A 20,542-nucleotide genomic window follows, 5' to 3' on the forward strand; every position below is an offset into this window, starting at 1 on the left:
TGAAAATCCAAAAAAAAAAAAAAAAAAAAAAAAAATTAAATTTATAAAATACATTTTTTTAATTAAAAAACTAAGAATGCCTGGAATTTTTGTTGTTTTTTTGTTTATTTTTGAGACTTACTGTGAAGTCTGAACTATTTGGAACTTGCTGTTTAGATCACGAGCATGGAGCTTGCCACAGTCCCCCAGCCTCTGACTCCTGGCTACTGGGACGGATTGCAGGCATGGGAAACCACGTTGGACTCTGAAAATCCAGTCTATGGGCGGTGCAGTCCTAGGGCTGTCTGACCAGACGCTAACAATGTGGATTTCTCCCAGCAAGCCAAGAACGTTGTCTTTATTTCCTGTCCCCAGCTCGTGGGTGTGCTCTACACGACGAGCACAGGCAGGTCAGAGGACCACGTTCAGGAGCGGGTTCTCTCCTCCCACCCTGGGTTTCTTGGCTCCAGCTCAGACTGTCAGGCTTCAGAGGTGAGAGATATCAGCCTCTGCGCCCTAAGTCATGGCATGTCCTGGTGTAACTGCTCTGTGATTCTCCCCGCGGTGTCTCACTGGCTCCTCGTCTGTCTGGTGTAACTGCTCTGTGATTCTCCCCCGCGGTGTCTCATTGGCTCCTCATCTGTCTGGTGTAACTGCTCTGTGAATCTCCCCGCGGTGTCTCACTGGCTCCTCGTCTGTCTGGTGTAACTGCTCTGGGATTCTCCCCCGCGGTGTCTCATTGGCTCCTCGTCTGTCTCCTTTACATTCCCATCATGCAGCTGTCCTCAAACATCCCGGAAACCGCCGGGCGCTGGTGGCCTCACCTTTAATCCCCGCACTCGGGAGGCAGAGGCAGGCGGATCTCTGTGAGCTCGAGGCCAGCCTGGTCTCCAGAGTGAGTTCCAGGACAGCCAGGGTTACAGAGAGACCCGGTCTGGAAAACTCAAAACAAACACAAACCCCAAACCCCAAAATTCCCTTTAGCTGCCAAGCACTGCACACGTTGGAGGAGTTAATCAGCACTTGCTCTGTTTTAATAAGTGAGTGATTGTTTGGCAGACGACATCATACAGAACACGCTAATAATTTTTAAATGCTGTAATGAAACTAAATACTTTGCTAATTGTAAAAAGAAAAGATTAATTGAATGAGTTAGTCAACTATTTCAGATATTAGAGTTTCTGGAAAATATTAAGTATTTAATAAACATGTATTACATTAAATTTTCTGTACAACAGGTTGGCTTTCTTTGTCTTGTTCACAGCTGCTTTGCTTTCAGGTTCCTAACAACTTTATGATAAAACAAACTCCCGATACTACAGCCTCAGCAAGTAATGACCCAAATCTTCATTTTTCACTGTTGGGTTTTTTTGAAGTATATGTGTGGTGCGTGCATATGTATAATCTGTGTAGTAGTCCCATGTGTGGTTAAGATGTTACATTTTATGTTACACCTATCTGACCACACAGAGAGAGCAGAAGTGGTTAAGGCTGTTGCCTAGCATGCATGCTGCCCTGGCTGCTAACCACGGCACAAAACAAGAGAAAATCAAAATAAACAAAGCAGCTGACTGACCTTATTAAAAAAAAAAAAAAAATGTGGCTAGACATAGTAGCGCATGCTTGTAACCTAGCATGCAGAGGACTGAGGCAGAAGTGCTGAGTCACAGGTCAGCCTGGGCGACATCATGGAACTATCAAAAGGAAAAGAGCAGGCAAGGAGAACACAACAACAAAGAACCCGTCATGACAAAAAAAAAAAATACATGAAAAAGAAATAAACTAAAAGTTCAAGCGCAGAGTGACTCCTGTCGCAGCCTGTCCAGGTCTTCCTGGACTAGCTCTGTGGCCTCTGAGCACCTGGTCCACATCTTCACAGCGCACACGGACTGTGGTCCTCCGGTTTCTGGTTGTAATAGCTCTTCCCGACTTATCTCTTTTCGGTTTGGCTGCAGGTGCCTTATCGGTGCCCGTTATTTTAATCTGCTATTAAGTGACAGGCCTCAGAGCAAAAGTCAAAGTTCCAAGGAATGAGGGACCACAGTAATAGCGTTAATGTCAGAAATGTTTATTTTCTAAAAGATCACATAAAAGTTAGTGGGAAGGGAGAAGGTCAACTGTCTTCCATGACATCTGGGCTAAGGGCAGAGCTGCCTAAAGAAATGGTGGCTGGAGTGAACCACAGGGCACTGGGAGTGGAGATAGCGGCCCAGATCTGCACAGCGATGCATACCCACGCAACCCACAGGGCTGCTGCCCTGCTCTCTGTCTCGGGAAGGAGGAAGCCTAAGCTCACTCTTTCGACATGTTCTTGATGGTCTTGTGCTCCTTCATGGCTCTCTCCCAGTCACTGCCATTGAACTCCTCAGTGACCACACTCCGAACAGTGCCCTCGTCAAGGCAGTGGGGGGCAATTCCTAGGGGCAAGTGGAACAGAGGAGAGGGGTCCTCAGTGTAAGACCGGAGACTCTGTCAGACAAGCCTCACCTGTGAGCACCTCTCTCCCACTAGAGCTTTCTGTGTGGTGCTCCTGCTTGCCACCTCAGCTTACGACGCTGTGTGGCAGCACACCAGGCACACCAGGCTCCTCAGGGTCCCAAGCCCACGGATACACCCGTCACTCACCAAAGCCTCCAGGGTTGGAGCGGGGAGTGTAGAAGCTCTGGACACCACATCTCTTACAGAAGGTGTGCTGGGCTTTGTGCGTGTTGAACGTGTAGGTGGTTATGCTCTCAGTGCCCTGGGAGAACAGAAGTAAGTGGGCAAGGAGATCATGTAATATTATTCATAGTAACTCTTTGGAAAGCATTAGTGGGGTTACCCTTTTGTAGAGTTCTCTGGGTTGTGGAAATGGTTTCCATTTCCTAGAAAAGCCTTAAAGCTTTTTGAAGACAAGGACCCATCTGTACTCCCCGGATACAATTCGCTCTGGAGCCTCAGCCCACAGATCCTCCTATGCCAACTGTACAGCGAACAACCCAACCTCAAGCTGATGTACACTAAAACAGAATAACCTCTAAGTGTCAGGGAGTGCAGGTGCCTGCTTCCCAGGGCCACTTGAGGGACTGGCTCTCCATGTCCCCAAAGAACTCACAGAGATCCGCCTGCCTCTGCCTCCCAAGTGCTGGGATTAAAAGTGTGTGCCACCACAGCCCAGCAAGTGTTAGTTTTCTTAATGGACAATATGAATGAGAAAATGAGCAAAGTATGTGAACAGACAGTTGAGAGAAAGAAAAGAATATATGAAATGATGCTTACACCGATGACCTACAACAAGGGACTTCTCAGTTCCTGCTGAAAAAGATTTTAAAAATCACAAATGTGAGACCAGAGAGACGGCCCAGCATTTAGAGCACATACTGCTTCTGCAGAGAACTGAGAGTTCTGTTGCCAGTACCAGCATCAGGTGGCTCAAAACCACCTCTAGCTCCTGCTGCATGGAGAGCCAGACCTCTGGCCTCCAAACACACCTGCACTCACATGCACACAGACGCTCACAAATATATACACATGTACATAATTAAAACTGACAGAACCTCTTGTGGCCTTCATGGGCACTGGCGTGTACATGTGCCTACTAACAATGCAAACATACACAAATACATAAAATATAAACTAATCTTTGTTTTTGTTTGGTTTGGTTTTTCGAGACATGGTTTCTCTGTAGCTTTGGAGCCTGTCCTGGAACTAGCTCTTGTAGACCAGGCTGGCCTCAAACTCACAGAGATCCACCTGCCTCTGCCTCTCAAGTGCTGGGATTAAAGGCGTGCGCCACCACCAATCGGCAAAATCTTTGTTTTTTTAAAAGCACTACGGTAGAGGCTACCTGGATGGCTCAGCATTTGGGAGCAATGGCTGCCTTTCCAGAGGACCCAGCACCCACACGACAGCTAATGGCCATCTGTGGCTCCAGTTCCAGGGGATCTGACACTCTCACAGACATATATGCAGGCAAAACACCAATGCATATGAAATGAAAAAAAATAATTTTAAAAAATCATAATGGGCCAGGTGGTGACGGCACATGCTTTTAATCCCAATACTCAGGCAGATCTCTGTGAGTTCGAGGCCAACCTGGTCTACAGAATGAGTTCCAGGGCAGGTTCCAAATCCACACGGTGAAACCCTGTCTCAGAGGGGAAAAAAAAACTCACAATGGTGGTTAACATATGCAGAAATATACATTCTGCCAATGATGACGATGCATGCCTGTAACCCTAGCTCTTGGGAGATGCAATCCTTGGACCTAGACAGGATGATTAGAAATTCAACATCACCCCAAGCTAGCTCAAGGTCAGTTTGAGCTACATGAGACCCTGTCTTAAAAAAAAGAAAAGAGCCGGGCGGTGGTGGCGCACGCCTTTAATCCCAGCACTCGGGAGGCGGAGGCAGGCGGATCTTTGTGAGTTCGAGACCAGCCTGGTCTACAAGAGCTAGTTCCAGGACAGGCTCCAAAACCACAGAGAAACCCTGTCTCGAAAAAACCAAAAAAAAAAAAAAAAAAGAAAAGGGAAAGAAAACCCATACAACAATGAGAAGCTGGATGAGAGATGGCTCAATGGCTAAGAGCACTTCTTGCTCTTTCAGAGGACTGGAGTTCGGGTTTCAGCACCCATGGGCAGCTCATAACCACCTCTAAGTCCAGCTCCAAGGCATTTGAGAAATTCTTCTAACCTCCATTGGCACTGGCATGCACATGTGCCTACTAATAATGTAGACACACATAAAGACATATAAAATAAAGAATGCTCGCAAACACTAAGCATCACTAACAATCTCCAAGGTTCAAAAGTGAAAACACAAGATGTAAAACATGGGCTGTAGGCATGGCTCATGGTGGAGCCCATGTGGGCATGTTAGTACACCCCAGGCCCTGGATTCCCTCCAGCATGGCAAAGGGGATAACTTCACTAGAATTTCTTTTTTTAAAAAAACACTTGTATATGTTTTCCATGCATATAAATTGTCCAAGAGGCATCTATGAAATAGTTGTTCTAAAAGAACAGAAACTTGGTGGCTAAAGAGTAGGTAACTGAGTAGGAGCCATGGCTCAGGGGCTAAGAGAGCCTGAGCTTACTGCCCAATCATGACCAGGGTTCATATCCCAGCACATATGCTGGATACCTTATGGCCTATAAATCCTGTTCTAAGGGGTCCAGTGCTTTCCTCTCTGGGCTTCTGCATATGTTCGGAGTCATGTAGACACATAAATACAGATACACACAGACTCACACATACATTGAAAAATAAATTTTACATTTCAAAATGTTTTTTAGATGGGCAGTGGTGCACACCTTTAATCCCAGCACTCAGGATGCAGAGGCAGAAAGATTTCTGTGAGCTCAAGGCCAACCTGGTCTTCAGAGTGAGTTCCAGGACAGCCAAGGCAACAGAGAGAAACCCTGTTTTGATACACAAAACAAAACAAAATTTAAGTTTATTTATTTTTATCTTATGTACATTGATGTTTTGCCTGCATGAATGTCTGTGTGAGGGTGTCTGACTTATAGACATTTGTGAGCTGCCATGTGGGTGCTGGGAATTGAACCTAGGTCCTCAGGAAGAGCATCAGTGCTCTTAACTACTGAGCCATATCTCTAGCCCCACACATTAAAAAAAATTTATTGCCGGCGGTGGTGGCACGCGCCTTTAATCCCAGCACTTGGGAGGCAGAGGCAGGTGGATCTCTGTGAGTTCGAGACCAACCTGGTCTACAAGAGCTAGTTCCAGGACAGGCTCCAAAACCACAGAGAAACCCTGTCTCGAAAAAACAAAAAAAAAAAAAAATTAAGTATTTATCTATTGTATTTTATGTATATGAATGTTTTGATTGCATGTATGTGCAGCTTGTGTGTGCCTGGTCCCATAAAGGTAACAAGAGGGCATCTGACCCCAGGGCCTGGAGTTATGGAAGACTGTGAGTCACCATGTGGGTGCTGGCAACTGAACCCAGGTCCTCTGGAAGAGCAGCAAGCACTCTTAACCTCTGAGCCATCTCTCTAAGCCCCTCAAATAGTTTTATTGTTTTTTTTTTTTTTATTGGTTTTTCGAGACAGGGTTTCTCTGTGGCTTTGGAGCCTGTCCTGGAACTAGCTCTGTAGACCAGGCTGGTCTCGAACTCACAGAGATCCGCCTGCCTCTGCCTCCCAAGTGCTGGGATTAAAGGCGTGCGCCACCATCGCCCGGCTGTTTTATTGTTTTAAGATTTATTAATCATGTTTTTGAGTTTGTTGATGCTCTTGGAAGCCAGAGATATCGGGTCCTGGGACTCAAACTCAGGTCCTTGGCAAAAGTAGTAGAGGCTCTTAACCCCTGAGTGACTTCCAGCCTCAATCTACAAATGTGTAGACAGTGGTGGGTGAGACTTCTTACGATCAGTATACACTTCCCATTTCTCCTGTACTTCCTTACAGACCTGCGTGCCATCTACCACGAGAACGCCTCAAATTCTGAGCTTCCTAAGGTTTTTGTTTGTTTTAATTGGAGCTAATGAACACACCAGGAACTTCCTGTAAAAATAGCTCCAAGGGCTCTTCTTACCCACAACTTGGTGCATCAGAACTACCAGGGTCAGAGAGACCCCTGACACCCTACCTGACCTCATTTATGACTAGAAGTCACTCTGGGATACTCACTCTTCATGTATGCACTCATCGGCTTGATCCCATGCATGGCCTGACATCATCAAAAGCTGCCACATGGAACCAGGTGTAATGGTGCATACCTTTAATCCCAGCACTTGGAAGGCATTGGCAGGCAGAGTCTGTGAGTTTGAGGCCAGCCTGGTCTACAGGGAGTTCCAGGACAGACCGAGCTACATTGTGACACTTGCTTAGCAATAAAAATCTTCCACATTCATTCCTTAACATCTTGCCAGGCTGAAAACACCAATGACAAATCCAAGGACCGTATCATTTTTTTCTTCTTCCCTCCCTCCCTTCCTTTTTAAGGAGTTCTAGAATTGAACGTAGAGCTCCATGCATGTGCGGCAAGCACCTCTCAGTAGCTACAGCCCCAAATGGCCACCTTTTTGATAAATTTTATTTGCCAACCTTACGAGAGTGTGTATGATTGTGGCAGTGAGGGAACGCACTTGCCAGGGCCCGTGCATGGTCAAAAGAGAGCTCATCAGTCCATTTGTCTCCTTCCCAGGTGGACTCCTGGGGTCAAACTCAGGTCACCAAGCTTGCACTGTTGACCCACAACCAGTCTTGTGTCCATTGAACCCTTACCACCACTCTACGGCACTCCATGGTAAAGCATTCGCCACGGAGCACACCACGCTTCTCTGTTTACTTCCTCTAAGGCCTCCTTCTTCTTCTGTTCACGTACTGAAAAGCATTCACAGGCCTGAACTGTCCTCAGCTGTCTCCTTGCCCTGGATGTTTGCACAGCTGACCTCCTATGCTCCAGAGACCTAAAGACAAGTATGCAAGAACTCCCAGGTCCATGGTTCCATCTCGGTTGTATGCAGACTTGTAGATCCGCTTCCAACTAGCCAACAGGAAGAGTGTGAACAGATCAAGGGAGGATGTGTGCCCGAGAGCACCAGGATATGTAGACGCTAGTTTAAAAAAAAAAAAAGTGTGCCAAAGAGCACCAGAAAAGATGCAGACAAGACTAATGAGGAAGAAAACGGAGGACCAATAATTCCCCACCCAGGCTGCATGTGTTGGTATCTTCAAGAACTGCCTGCTGCAGGAGCTTAGGAACGTGGCTGAGGCCAGACTACACGTTAGTGCACTTCTGCCCTGCAGGCCAGTGAAGGATCCCTGTGCTCTTTACCAACAGACTCGTATGCCACACCTTCTGTGATGGGGACAGAGGTATAGACAACAGTATAGAGATGAAGAAAAGGACACAAAGTAGAAGTCTGTCTGTTCTCTCTCTGCCTTATTTATGGTTCTACGGCTGTGTGGACATGCCGTGACCAAGGCAGCTTATGATAGGAAGATTTCAACTAAGGGCTTGCTTATAGTTTCAGGGGGTGGATCCTTGGGCTTCATGGTGGGGAGCTTGCGGGCCGGCAGGCAGGCGCCAGAACAGTAACTGAGTGCTTATGTCTGATCAACAAGCAGCAGAGAGCGAGAGACTGAGCCTGTTGTGGACTTTTGAAACCTCAAAATTCACCCTCAGTCTTCCAACAGGGCCTATTTTGGAAATTTTTATACCAAATTAACACAAGCTACGTGTTATGGTTCCAGGGTCACGCATGTGCGGACAAACCCTCAGGCGTGACCCACAGGCCGCGTGGTTGCATCACCTACATATAATGCAGCTGCAGGAGCTCTTGTGCATATGCGTGAGCTCACATCATCCCCACCTATGCGCATGCTCTAGGCTCTACCCCCCACCTCCTCACCAGGCCTGTACACCCCCCACCCACCCAATAAACTCCTAAGCGGGTTTGTTGAGTGTTCCATGTTCCCTTCTCAGGTAATTTCACTAGGGTCATCGGAGAGGAGGGAACCTCAACTGAGAAATGCCTCTATAAGAGCATTCTGTAGGAAGCCAATAGGGCATGTTCTTAATTAGTGATTGATAGGAAAGGGCCAAGTCCATTGCGGGTGGGGCCACCCCTGGGCTGTTTTATAAGAAGGCTGAGCAAGCCGTGGAGAGTAAGCCAGTAGGCGGTATTCCTCCATCACCTCCTGCCTCCAGGTTCCTGCCCTGTTTTTCCTATCCTGACTAACCTCAGTGATATGAAAGTGTAGACCAAACAAACTCTTTCCTCCAAGGTGGAGCTGTTTGGTCCTGGTGTTTCATCACAGCAACAGCAATGCTCAGACAAGGTCACGCCTCCTAAACAGCCTACCAATTAGGCACTATGCATTCAAATACATGAGCTGATGAGGGTTAGTCTCATTCAAACCATACTCCAGAGAATCAAGAATCGGAGGAGGGACTTCTTAGCACCACAAATAGACACAGAGGAGGGAAGGAGGAAAGACAGGAAGAACGGAACCTTAGCCTCCAACACTGGAGACTTGGTAGGCTGGAAAGATCGCTTAGCAATTAAGAGTCCTTACTATAGTCGGGCAGTGGTGGTGCACGCCTTTAATCCCAGCTGAGGTAGGTGGATCTCTGTGAGTTCGAGGCCAGCATGGTCTATAAGAGCTAGCTCCAGGACAGGTTCCAAAGCTACACAGAGGAACCCTGTCTCTAAAAACCAGGGAAAAAAATAAGTACTTACTGCTCCCACAGAGGACCTGGGTTCAATTCCCAGCAGCCATATGGTGGCTTACAACGATCATAACCTCAGCTCCAGGGGATTCAACAGGCACACATGTGGTGCACATACATGCTTGCAGACAAAAATATCTACACACATAAAAAATGTTTTTGAGTCCAGCTGTCTCTATATAGGAGCTTGCTATGTAGACCAAGATGGAGATCTTCCTGCCTCGGCCTCCTGAATGTTGGGTTTTAAGATGTGTACCACCACACCTGGCCATAATCTTAAGGAAAAAACAAAACTCATTGATTTAAAAAGACCAAGCCATATGCGGCCATCTACTCAGTCTTTCCTCCCAGGAGCCTTCTGAGAGCCCACTTAGCATTCATTAACCCCCTCCAGGTCAGGAACTGGTTCACACGCAGCACCACACCAGACAGGACTGACACACCTGCAGTCTCCTAGTAAAGAAGAGGAATGTCTGTACCAAATTCTTTACAGGCTCACAAAGTCTGAGACTGCAACAGGAAGGGGAGGAAAGGAAAAAATTAAAGCCCTACCCATCCCACAGTATCTAGAAATTGCTAAAAAGGCATCTTAAAAATTTACACTCTTGGGGGCTGGAGAGATGGCTCAGAGGTTAAGAGCATTGCCTGCTCTTCCAAAGGTCTTGAGTTCAATTCCCAGCAACCACATGGTGGCTCACAACCATCTGTAATGGGGTCTGCTGCCCTCTTCTGGCCTTCAGGCATAACACAGACAGAATATTGTATACATAATAAATAAATAAATATTTTTTAAAAAAACTACACTTTTGGGCTGGAGAGATGGCTCAGAGGTTAAGAGCTTGGCTGCTCTTCCAGAGGTCCTGAGTTCAATTCCTAGCAGCAACAGGGTTGCTCACAACCATCTGTACTGAGATGTAATGCCCTCTTCTGGCGTTCAGGCAGATATGCAGACAGAACACTGTGTGTGTGTGTGTGTGTGTGTGTGTGTGTGTGTGTATATTAAAATAAATCTTTAAAAAAAGAAAAGAAAAAATGGTATTTTCCTTCCCAGGGATTTTGTTTCTAACAGAACTGATTCTAAAGAAAAATTGTCAAAGACTTATTTATACACAGGGAAATTATCACAATGTTGTTTACAATTCAGGGGGTGAGATGGGGGTTAGAGAGAAGACTTAAAAGTTAAGAGCACGTGGGGTTGGGGGGGTGGCACATGCCTTTAATCCCAGCACTCAGGAGGCAGAGGCAGCGGCAGGCGGATCTCTGTGAGTTTGAGGCCAGCCTGGTCTACAGGACAGGCTCCAAAACTACACAGAGAAACCCTGTCTCGAAAATAAACAAGTAGATAAGGAGATAGATAGATAGATAGATAGATAGATAGATAGATAGATAGATAGAGTTAAAAGTACTGGCTGCTCTTGCAGAGAACCCACATTTGAGTTCTAGCACCCACATAGCGGCTCACAACCATCTGGAACACCAGTTCTAGGGGATCTGACGCCATCTTCTGGTCTCTGCGGGCACTGCATTCACAGATGCGTATGTAGGCAAAATCCCCACATGCATAAAATAATACAATTTTTAGGGGCTGAAGAAATGGCTCAGAGGTTAAGAGCACTAACTGCTCTTCCAGAGGTCTTGAGTTCAATTCCCAGCAACCACATGGTGGCTCACAGCCATCTGTAATGGGGTCTGGTGCCCTCTTCTGGCCTGCAGGCATGGAGGCTGAACACTGTGTACAAAATAAATCAATAAACAAACAAACAAAAAAAAAATAATACAGTTTTTAAACAGACTCAAGCCAGGAGTAAGAGTGATGGGATAGTGGGCCAGGAAACTGGCTTGAGGGAGCAAGATGGTCTATACAAGTCCTCAGTGATGAAATTCAACTTAAAACAGCTGGGATGTAGCTCAGTGGGCTGGTACTTGTCTGGCTCAACTCCAACACTGAATAAAAAGGAAAGAAAATAAAAACTGTGGTGGTTTTTCCAACTAGGAAATGATAAAGTAGCTTACAGATAGAACAGGTTTGTTTGTTTGTTTTTGTCTTTTGAGACAGGGTTTCTCTGTGTCGTCTTGGCTGTCCCGGAACTCATTCAGTAGATCAGGCTGGCCACAATCTCTCAGAGATCCATCTGCCTCTCCCTCCTGAATGCTGGGATTAAAAGTATGCACGACCATCTGTAACAACATTTTTAGATGTATTTATCTCTATTAAAAAATAATGTACAAATGGCCAGAAATATAGTTCGGTTAGTGGAGTGTTTGTCTAGTATGCATGAGGGCCTAGGTTCAATCCCCAGCACCACATAAGCTGGGTATGGAGGATGGGCATGGTGGCTGGGCATGGTGGCACACATCTGTATTCCCAGTGCTCAGGAGGATCAGGAGTTCAAAGCCAGTCTAGGATACATGAGACCCAATCAGAGAGAGGAGAGAGGAAGAGAGAGAGAGAGGAAGAATAATGTATAAAAATGTGTTGTCAAAAAAAAATAGTGATTGCCTTTGAAGGATTTTATTTTCTTATATTTTTACAAAAGAAATACATGTTATTCAGATAATTTTCAGTTTCCAAAATGATTTTAATTTTCTGAATTTCTGAATTTGAAAATGTTTCTACAATAATATCAAATATGTCTTCCAGAACAAAGGGAAGGCAGGCATAGTGGCACATGCTTGTGATCCCAGCCCTAAGGAGGCAGAAGCAGGAGGAAGTAGGGACCAGTGAGATGGCTCAGCAGGTAAAGGTGCTTACCACAGAAGCCTGACGACTTGAGTATGATCCCTAGAAACCCTGGAAAGTTGGAAGGAGAGAGCCAGCCTCACAAAGCTGTCCTTTGGCCTTCACATGTGAGCTGTGCCATGTGCCTACCCCACTAATAAATAACTTAAAGGAAAAGCAACTAAGTCGGTTAAAGTACACTAGGGACAGAGCTCAGAGGCAAAGCACTTGCCCAGCGTAGTCAGGGCCCTGAGTTCAATCCCCAGTGCCTACTGAAAAAGACATGAAACCTGAGTGGAAAATGATCCCAGCACTCAGGAGGCTTAGGTAAGAGGAATGTTAAGTTTGAGGTTAGCCTAGGCTACACAGTAAGACTCCAGCTAGGAAGAAAAGGATCTCAAAGCTCTTAACAGGTCTCTGTTCTAAGCTCTCTGCCCCATGCAATGTACAGCAAGCAGGCTAGAAAGCCGGGGTAGGGGACTCATGGCTCCTTACACGTGGGCTCTACCTGCCCTTGAGTACCAACCTTCAGGAGCTTGAAGCGAGAAGCCGGAACGATGAAGTGTCTGTTCTGCTTCTTCTTGCAGATGCTGCAGCTACAGAGGGAGCAGAGGCCTGACGGTCAGTCGCCATGGGCACTGTCCACATGCCCGAGCAGCCCAGCCCAATGCCTGCAGAACCAACTGGCTGACCTCAAACGGGACACCCTTCTCAGCACCATCCAGGGAAGGGAAACTTAGGCAGCTGGACGGGCCACCTGGAGCCTCTGCTCTTCGTGTCAGGGAAGCCTGCTGGTGACAGAGCCAGCAGGGGAGACCACACAGCATTCAACAATCCTGGACCTCATTTCTGCTGCCCTCCCCTCCCGGCCCTAAAGAGAAACAGCAGACTTAAAAGACACTCAGAAAATGAATTCAGACATTGTTATACCCTCATGCCTCTTTGGACAGGCACACCAGAGCCAAGGAGAGACTCTTAGGCTTCCCCCTATCTCCACATAAGAAAATCAAGAAATGCCAAACTGGAAATTGAGTATAAATCTGTTCTTTTCTACTCACCATTTTTGTTTGTTTTTGTTTCTCTACCCTGGGGACAGTGAACTCAGGGCATCTACATGCTAAGCCGGCATTAAAGTGTACTTTTCTACTCCGAACGTGCACCTAAAGTCCTTCAATTCACCTTTTTTTCCTTTTTAAATTTAACTTTGGGGCTAGGGATGGCTCAGTTAAGAGCACTGACTGTACTTTCAGAAAACCCTGGTTCAATTCCCAGTATCCACCTGGTGGCTCACAGTTCCAGGGTACCAAATACCTCTTCTGACCTCTGGGGCATGTGGTAAACAGACATACATGTGGGCAACACACACACATGCATAAAAGAGAAACGTTATTAAAACTTTTAACTTTATTTCATACTTTGAGACAGAGGGGTCATGTTAAATTTTATCTTTATTTTGAGACAGGGTCTCATGTACACCCAGGCTGGCTTGTAACTCGCTATTGAGTTGAAGATGGCTTTGAGCTGTTCTTTGCTTGCTTACTTGTTTCTGTGAGAGAAGAATCTCAAGGACACAAGCTGGCCACAACCACTCCGCAGCCTAGGACAACCTTTAACTTCTGATCCTTGTCTCTACCTCCCCCAGGATGACAGGCATGTGACATCTTGTCCAGTTTTTGCAGAGGTGGGGATCAAATCCAGGGTTTTGGACACGCTAGGCAAACACTCTATCAGATGAGCTCCACCCCCAGCCTAACTTGCCTTTTAAAACACTCTGTCTTAGCATAGGAGTCTCCAAGAAATGATGCCATAATGCTTCTTTCCAAATCTGGGTTCTATTAGTGATCCAGTTCTCTACTTGAGGAAATCCATAGTATTTATTATTCATACGGAATTCAGGTACCATTAGAGGTAAAGGACTGGCCCTCTTGAGAAGTATATGCCGACAGCTGGTCCAGAAGGCAGAGCCTGCTGCTGCTGCCATGCTATTGTTATGTCAGGGAAGGTGCTAAGGAGCAGGCCTGCACACGGAAACCTTCTAGGACCTTCTAGGTGCACATGCTCTCCACCCGATCACCTCCATGTACCTTCAGCAGTAGATGCCTAAGAAGATTCTGCTCAAGATGGGGTTCCCAGCATCGCAGCAGGGAATTATGGCCAGCCTGATCCACCTCCTGCTAATCACGGGTAACAATCAGAGGCACGAAGCCCATTAGCCACGGCCCTGAAAGCCCTGCTTTGCCACCTGAACTGTACTGGGGGGCTCTGTAGTACATGGACACACAGGCACAGGCTCCGCACATAAAGACCATAGGTGTTAAATAGATACATTTAAATAAAAACTATAGTGCCAGGTGATAGTGACCCACACCTTTAATCCCAGCACTCAGGAGGCAAAGGCAGGCAGATCTCTGAGTTTGAGGCCAGCCTGGTCTATACAATGAGTTCCAGGACAGCTAGCTAGGGCTACACTGAAAGACCCTGTCTCCCAATAAATAAATAAATAATTGGGCTGGTGAGGTGGCCTGGCAGGTAAAGATACCTACCACCAGCCTGATGACTGGATGACCTTAGGACCAAGGAGAGAACTGACACCCACAGCTGCCCTCTGATCTACATACATACTAAATACATATAATAACTTGTTCTGAATTATCACTGAAAATTCCAAGTCATACACACAAGGGGAAAGAACAGAACAATGAGCCTTTATGTCCCCAGTACCTGATGTGACAGTTATCAGCTAGCTCATGGCCTACAGTTTCATCTACACCCCCACTCCCCCGGCTGGTCTGAAACACAGCCTTTTGGCTCCTCAAGTCTTCTAAGCCCATCTGGGAAGATAAAATACTCACTTGCAGTCGAAGATGTGTAAGTCCGCCGAAGCCCAAACTTCAAAACGAACGGCCCCACAGTGGCAGCCTCCTGTGTGTTTCACCAGGCCCTGGTACTCACTAAATGAAATAGAAACTAGAGCTTAAGAATTTCTCACAGGCAAGCAGGGGCCTTAGGGCATGGATCCTTCATGCTGTCTTTTTGTTCTTAAAGAAAGCCAGGCTGGGACAAAAGGCTTTTTTATAGAACAATCAGGGACATTTCATGGACGAGGTGCAGTATTTTCAGTGTGAACTGCCTTGACTTCTTTAAGAATGCAAAATAAACCGTTCCCAGAACTCAGTAAGTATGAAGATAGAGAAGGAGCCTAGCAAACAGCTTTATTAAAGGAAAATATTTATACGCTGAGCACCAAGAAGAGACCTTACCAACCTTAAGCAGCCACCAAGCAGAGTGGCCAAGTAATATTTCATTTTGATTGTAATAAAGATAATGGAAGTGCCTATGAGAAAGCACAACAAGTTGCCCAGTTGGGTCTACTGATTCAGAAACGCTTTCTGGGCAGATAACAAAGACTTTTTTAATTTTTTTGTTTATTTATTTATTTATTTATTTATTTATTTTGGATTTTTCGAGACAGGGTTTCTCCGTAGCTTTTGGTTCCTGTCCTGGAATTAGCTCTTGTAGACCAGGATGGCCTCGAACTCACAGAGATCCGGCTGCCTCTGCCTCCCAAGTGCTGGGATTAAAGGCGTGTGCCACCACTGCCCGGCTAACAAAGGCTTTTAAAAAACAAACAAACAAACAAACAACAACAACAAAAAAACTCCATCCACTTTCCTCTCGGACTTCTCAAGTACATGACGTTTTACACAACTCTGATACCCAGTTGGAGCCAGCCCCATAACCGAACATTAAGACTCAACTAACATCATGAAGCCCCTACTCCAAAAGACTGGATATTCCTGCCAGTAATAAATGGGAGAACCTTTCACCGTGGCTTCTGAACAATAACCCCTGAAGAAACAGCTCACTACAGCTTTACTTTGCCACCTGATTAGTGGCAAGACTAAATGCTATCCCGGGTTTTTCTAACAAATTAGCATCTCAATTTCTTCTTCCATAGACAATGTTTATTGTAATATATATATATATATACACACACACACACACATACACACATTATCATACTTAGTAACACAAAGAGAGCCCCTGCGATCATCCTAAGAGAGATCCCATATTTGCTATACATTCTTCCAAACTTTTTTCTATGCAGTATTTGAACAAAATTGTTAGTGTAGATAACATACAATTTCTTGGCACAAAAAAAGTTAGCTTAGAGGACATAAAAGTAAATGCAAGCAGGCATACAGTATGCTAATCTGGAGAGTGAAACTCATTTTTTTCATGCCAATATTTTTAGTATCTTTTCCTAGATCATCATCAGTTTGTTTTAGGGGAAAATAGTAACTCAAATTTTTGCTTTGTGTGTCTAAGGATGAGGGTTTGTTTCATTTTGAGACAGGGTATCATGCAGATTAGGCTAGCCTCAAATTAACTACGGGGACAAGGATGACCTTGGAAAGTCCAGATCTTCCCGCCTCCACCTTCTAAGAGCTGGGTTTACAGGGATGGACCACATACCCCTGGCTTGTTTCTGCTTTCTTCTCACTTTCTCTCTCTCCTGAGAAAGGATGTTTCTGTAGCCCAGGTTGGTCTTGAAACCGCTGTACTCCTCTGCCTCAGCCTCCTAAAAACTAGGATTACAGGCATATGCCACTGTGCCCAGCCCCACGGATCTTTACAGAGGGTCACTCAGACTTCCCAGAAGCTAGTACACAACAGGTATTCCACAAATGGCACTTTTAATTTTTAATTAGCTTTAGTTTTAAATTAATAGTTTAAAGTATTCAATTTATAGCCCAAGAGGATAAGACTAAAAAGCAAGGCACAAAGAAAGCTGAGTAAACAGTCCGTTTCAGAGAGGAGGCACCCAAACCAAGAGAACTTCTGGACCAAAGAAAAAAAAGAACATCTTGCTGTTTATGGAAAGCAGTTCAGATTTTTTTAAAGCAATTGTTAATATTAGTTTTCTTCGTCTTTTATTGTTCTTTTTCAATTCACCTGCGAGTGAGAGCCTGTATGGCTAGGGTATGCAGTATTTCTCTGTAGCACCATTGTTAACGGAAGAAGGGGTTCACATCCCATTAGGGAAAAAGGAGGCAATTCTGGCTAGAGTAGTTATCAGCTCTTTTCCCACAAAAGGATCTCTGAGGTGCTCCGTAGGCCATCTAAGGCTGGAAGCACTTCAGAAGCACAGATGGAGCTGAAGAAAGTAAAGCCTGCCACCCCGGACCCCGGGTGAGAGCACAAAGTCTGAGCTTCCCCTTCCCTCCCGCACGCGTTGGTCCAGGACGTCGCTTTGCGCGCGCTTCCCTCCCAGGAACTGCCCTGAACAACGGGCCTTCGCTCCCCAAGGCCGCTCAAGTCTCCCTTTGGACCATTCCTCCCGCTCGCCCTCCGAAAGCACGTGCAAATACGGGTAAAACGGTTTTGGTAGCGGGGAACCCCCCCGCCCCCCGCCGCGTCTGCAGCCGGACACCGTCCTGAGCAGCAAGCCGGGGTAGCGGGCGCCTGACCCCGGCTCCGCACCCAGCCTCGGGTCCGGCCGCCGGTGCGCACCTCGCAGGTGCTGGCCCGCCGCCCCCGCCATACTCACAAGGTGTCCAGCAGCAGCTTGGCGGCGCCCTCAAAGCTGAGCCGTTGCCGCTTCTGGAACGTCTCCCAGCGCTCCCGCTGCTCCCCCAGGTCGAGCGCAGACACCGAGGCGGCGGGGGTGTCCGCCGGCGGCGGCTCCTCGGCGGCCGCCTCCTGGGCCCGCGGCGGCGGCTTGGGCCGCGGCTTTGCCGACGGCTGTGGACCGGCCGCCCCGCCCCCGCCCCCGGCCCTAGTCTTGCTCTCCGAGCGCCGGGCGCGGCTCTCGCCGCCCGCCAGGCCCCCGGAGGCACCCGAGCGCCGCCGCTCCCGCGGCTCGGTGGCCACGGCGCTCCGCGTCCGCCGCATGTCTCCCTCAACCGGGCGCACAGGCCTCTCAGCTCTGCGCGTCCCCGCCGGCTGATGCACGTCCCCGCCTCTGACAACCTGAAGGCCCCGGGGGTGGAGCGCTGCGCTCCGGGACACGCGAGCTCGGGAACCGGTTGCTGCGGCCTCCCCGCAACGGGAGAGCCTGGGCCGTGTGGTCTTAGTGCTGAGGAGGGTCTAACGGGACCGCGCCTCCACCTGCGCTTGCAGGTAGCCGCGCCCGCTGGATCTGCGAAGGTGCTTCCGTCTCCACTATTGCCAGGACTTCCAACCCTACTTTCCTGACTAGGTCAGGCCTCAGTTCATTGCCACATCAGAGCTGATAAGCTTGGCGACTTCGCCTCCAAGGTGGTGAAACTACCAACGTTGCAGAAGCCATCATGTACCTAATATGTGCTAACGTATGTAAGTGGTCTGGCACTTGCTGTTTGAAGCATAAATGACAGCTAGAATCCGTTTGATAATGGATTTTTGGTTTTGATTTTTTGTTTTTGCAGAACAGGGAGTAGGTCCTACAGTATTGTGCAAGCACTTTACACTGAGCCACATTCCCAGGCCCGGGTTTCGTTTTCAATTTTTAAATAAATGAATGGATTCAGGATTGTATTCTGTTCCTACGCTTTTGTAGAATACGATGCTGAAGTTTAAAGAAAAAAAAAATCACAAGAACCCCTCCTCCAGGGCATCCCAGATAGTCTCCAAAGCCTTAGTCACTCTCAGGCTTTCAAAGAAACATTTTCTCTTACTCATTTTCTTGCATTTTTTCTTTTCATCTTTCTTCTTAGTTGTTTTTATTCACTCGTATGTTTATTGGAATATAGAATCCATTTGCTTTCAGTCTAACAACGAAAATGTTGATTATAGAGTTTTCCTAAGTATAGTTTTATCAATTTATAAATCTTCATGAAGTTTTAACAGTTCTCGCGTCTTAAAACTTCCTAGATACACAATCTGTTTTGCTGTTTCCTTTGATTTGTAGTTTACATAAAGTGCCCATATCTTAAATATACAGATTTACACCCACCAATTCAGATGTGGCACATCCTAGCACACTAGGATATCTCCAAAAAGAAAACAAAAGTGACCCCTATTTTGACTTCTATCACCATAAATTACTTTTGCATGTTTTGTATATGTACTTAGAAACAAGGTCTAAGTGTGTAGCCCTGGTTGGCCTGGAACTTACTGTACAGCTCAGGCTGGTCTTGAACTCACGGGGATCTGCCTGTCTCTGCCTCCTGATACATACTACATTTTAAAATATTTATTCAGGGAGGAAAGCCAGCGCACATGGAGAACAGAGGACAACAGAGGACAACTTGTGCCATCAGATCCCCCTCCCACCAAACAGGCTGTCTGGTATCAGTCACCTTTACTCAGATGCCCTGATTTCTGGAGTCGGGGTTTCACTCTGTAGCCTAGTCTAGCCTCAGACTCACCATGAAGCTAAGGCTGGCCTGACACCTGTAGCAATCCCCTGGCCTCAGCCTCCTAAGTGCTGGAATTATAGGTGTGATCCTCCACAGCATTTCAAAAATAGCATCTACACCGTTAAGTATAACACTGTTCAACGTTTTGGAGATTATTCTGCATGCATATATTGATGCCAATATTTATGATCTGTGCTGATTAGTTTTTGCCAATGTGACTCAAGCAAGGGTCATCTGGAAAACAACTGAAAAACAGAAATGCCTCCATCCGATTGACAGGTAGGCAAGCATGGGGGCCATTTTCTTGATTCGTGGCCGATGAGGGAGTGGGCAGTGCTAACCCTGGGCAAGTGGTCCTGGATTCTGGATCATATAAGAAAGCAAATCAGGGCAGGAATTTAAGACAGGAACTGGAATTAGGAACTGAAGCAGAGACTATGGATGAATGAGTTTCTTGGGTTTCCAGAACCATCTATCAAGGGCTACACTGTCCACAGTGGGCTGGGCCCTTTCACATCAATCATGAATCAAGAAAATGCCCCACAAATTTATTGTCTTAGTTAACTTTTTATTGCTGTGATAAGACACTATGACCGTGGCAATTTATAATAGAGTTTATTGGGGGCATACTGTTGAAGAGGGTTGGAGTCCATGACCAGCATGGCAGAGAGCATGGCAGCAACAGGCGGGGATGGACTGGAGCAGAGCTGAGAGCTCACATCTGGTTCAGAAGCAGCAGGCAGAGAGATAGAGAGACTGGGCTGGGCTGGACTTTTGAAACTTCCACGGCCAGCCCTCGTGGCACACATCATCCCACAAGGCTTACATTTCATCCTTTCTAAATGGTTTCACCAACTGGGGACCAAGTGTTCAAACCTGTGTCTATGGGGCCACTCTCATTCAGACCACCAGTCTGATGGGGGCATTTTCTCCACTGAGGTTCCCTCTTCCTAGATGAGCCGAGTTTGTGCTGACACACAAACTAACCAGAACAGTTTGATCACTCTCCGCGCCCCTCCAGACGAGCATGTGAAGGGCGCAGTCCCCAGAGGCAGCTTGCCTTTCCACTTCCTCAGTGCCATCTTTTCATGAGTGGAAATTCTTTATTTTGACGAAGTTCAGCTTGTGAATTCTTTGGTATTTCTTAGTTTCCATAGAACTCTGCCTACCTTGAAGGTCATGAACATTTTCTTGTAAATATTTCACAATTTAGTTCTTGTACTTATGTCTATTTTCTATCTTAAATTCTTATTTTTCATGATTTATTTTTATTTTGTGTATGAGTGCTTTGGTTACACTTATATACACTTCTTACATG

General features: G+C 46.6%; 2 protein-coding genes across 2 annotated transcripts in view; one reads left to right on the plus strand and one right to left on the minus strand.

The window, feature by feature from the left end:
- The window catches only part of Pigl (phosphatidylinositol glycan anchor biosynthesis class L), an 80,124-nt gene extending 67,546 nt beyond the window's left edge, over positions 1-12,578 (plus strand). The window contains exon 6 of the mRNA XM_057775731.1: positions 12,469-12,578. Within this exon, the coding sequence (XP_057631714.1) occupies positions 12,469-12,500 (32 nt within the window). The 3' untranslated portion in view covers positions 12,501-12,578. The remainder of the gene's footprint in view (positions 1-12,468) is intronic.
- Positions 2,027-17,854, minus strand: Cenpv (centromere protein V). The gene is made up of 5 exons (XM_057775734.1): positions 17,433-17,854; positions 14,734-14,832; positions 12,408-12,477; positions 2,605-2,719; positions 2,027-2,396 (listed from the first exon to the last, which is right to left on the minus strand). The coding sequence occupies exons 1-5, from the start codon at positions 17,774-17,776 to the stop codon at positions 2,272-2,274; spliced, it is 753 nt and encodes a 250-aa protein (XP_057631717.1). The 5' UTR covers positions 17,777-17,854; the 3' UTR covers positions 2,027-2,271.
- Between the last annotated feature and the right edge of the window lie 2,688 nt (positions 17,855-20,542).

Source organism: Chionomys nivalis, chromosome 7, assembly GCF_950005125.1.
Source record: "Chionomys nivalis chromosome 7, mChiNiv1.1, whole genome shotgun sequence".
Lineage (NCBI taxonomy): Eukaryota > Metazoa > Chordata > Mammalia > Rodentia > Cricetidae > Chionomys > Chionomys nivalis.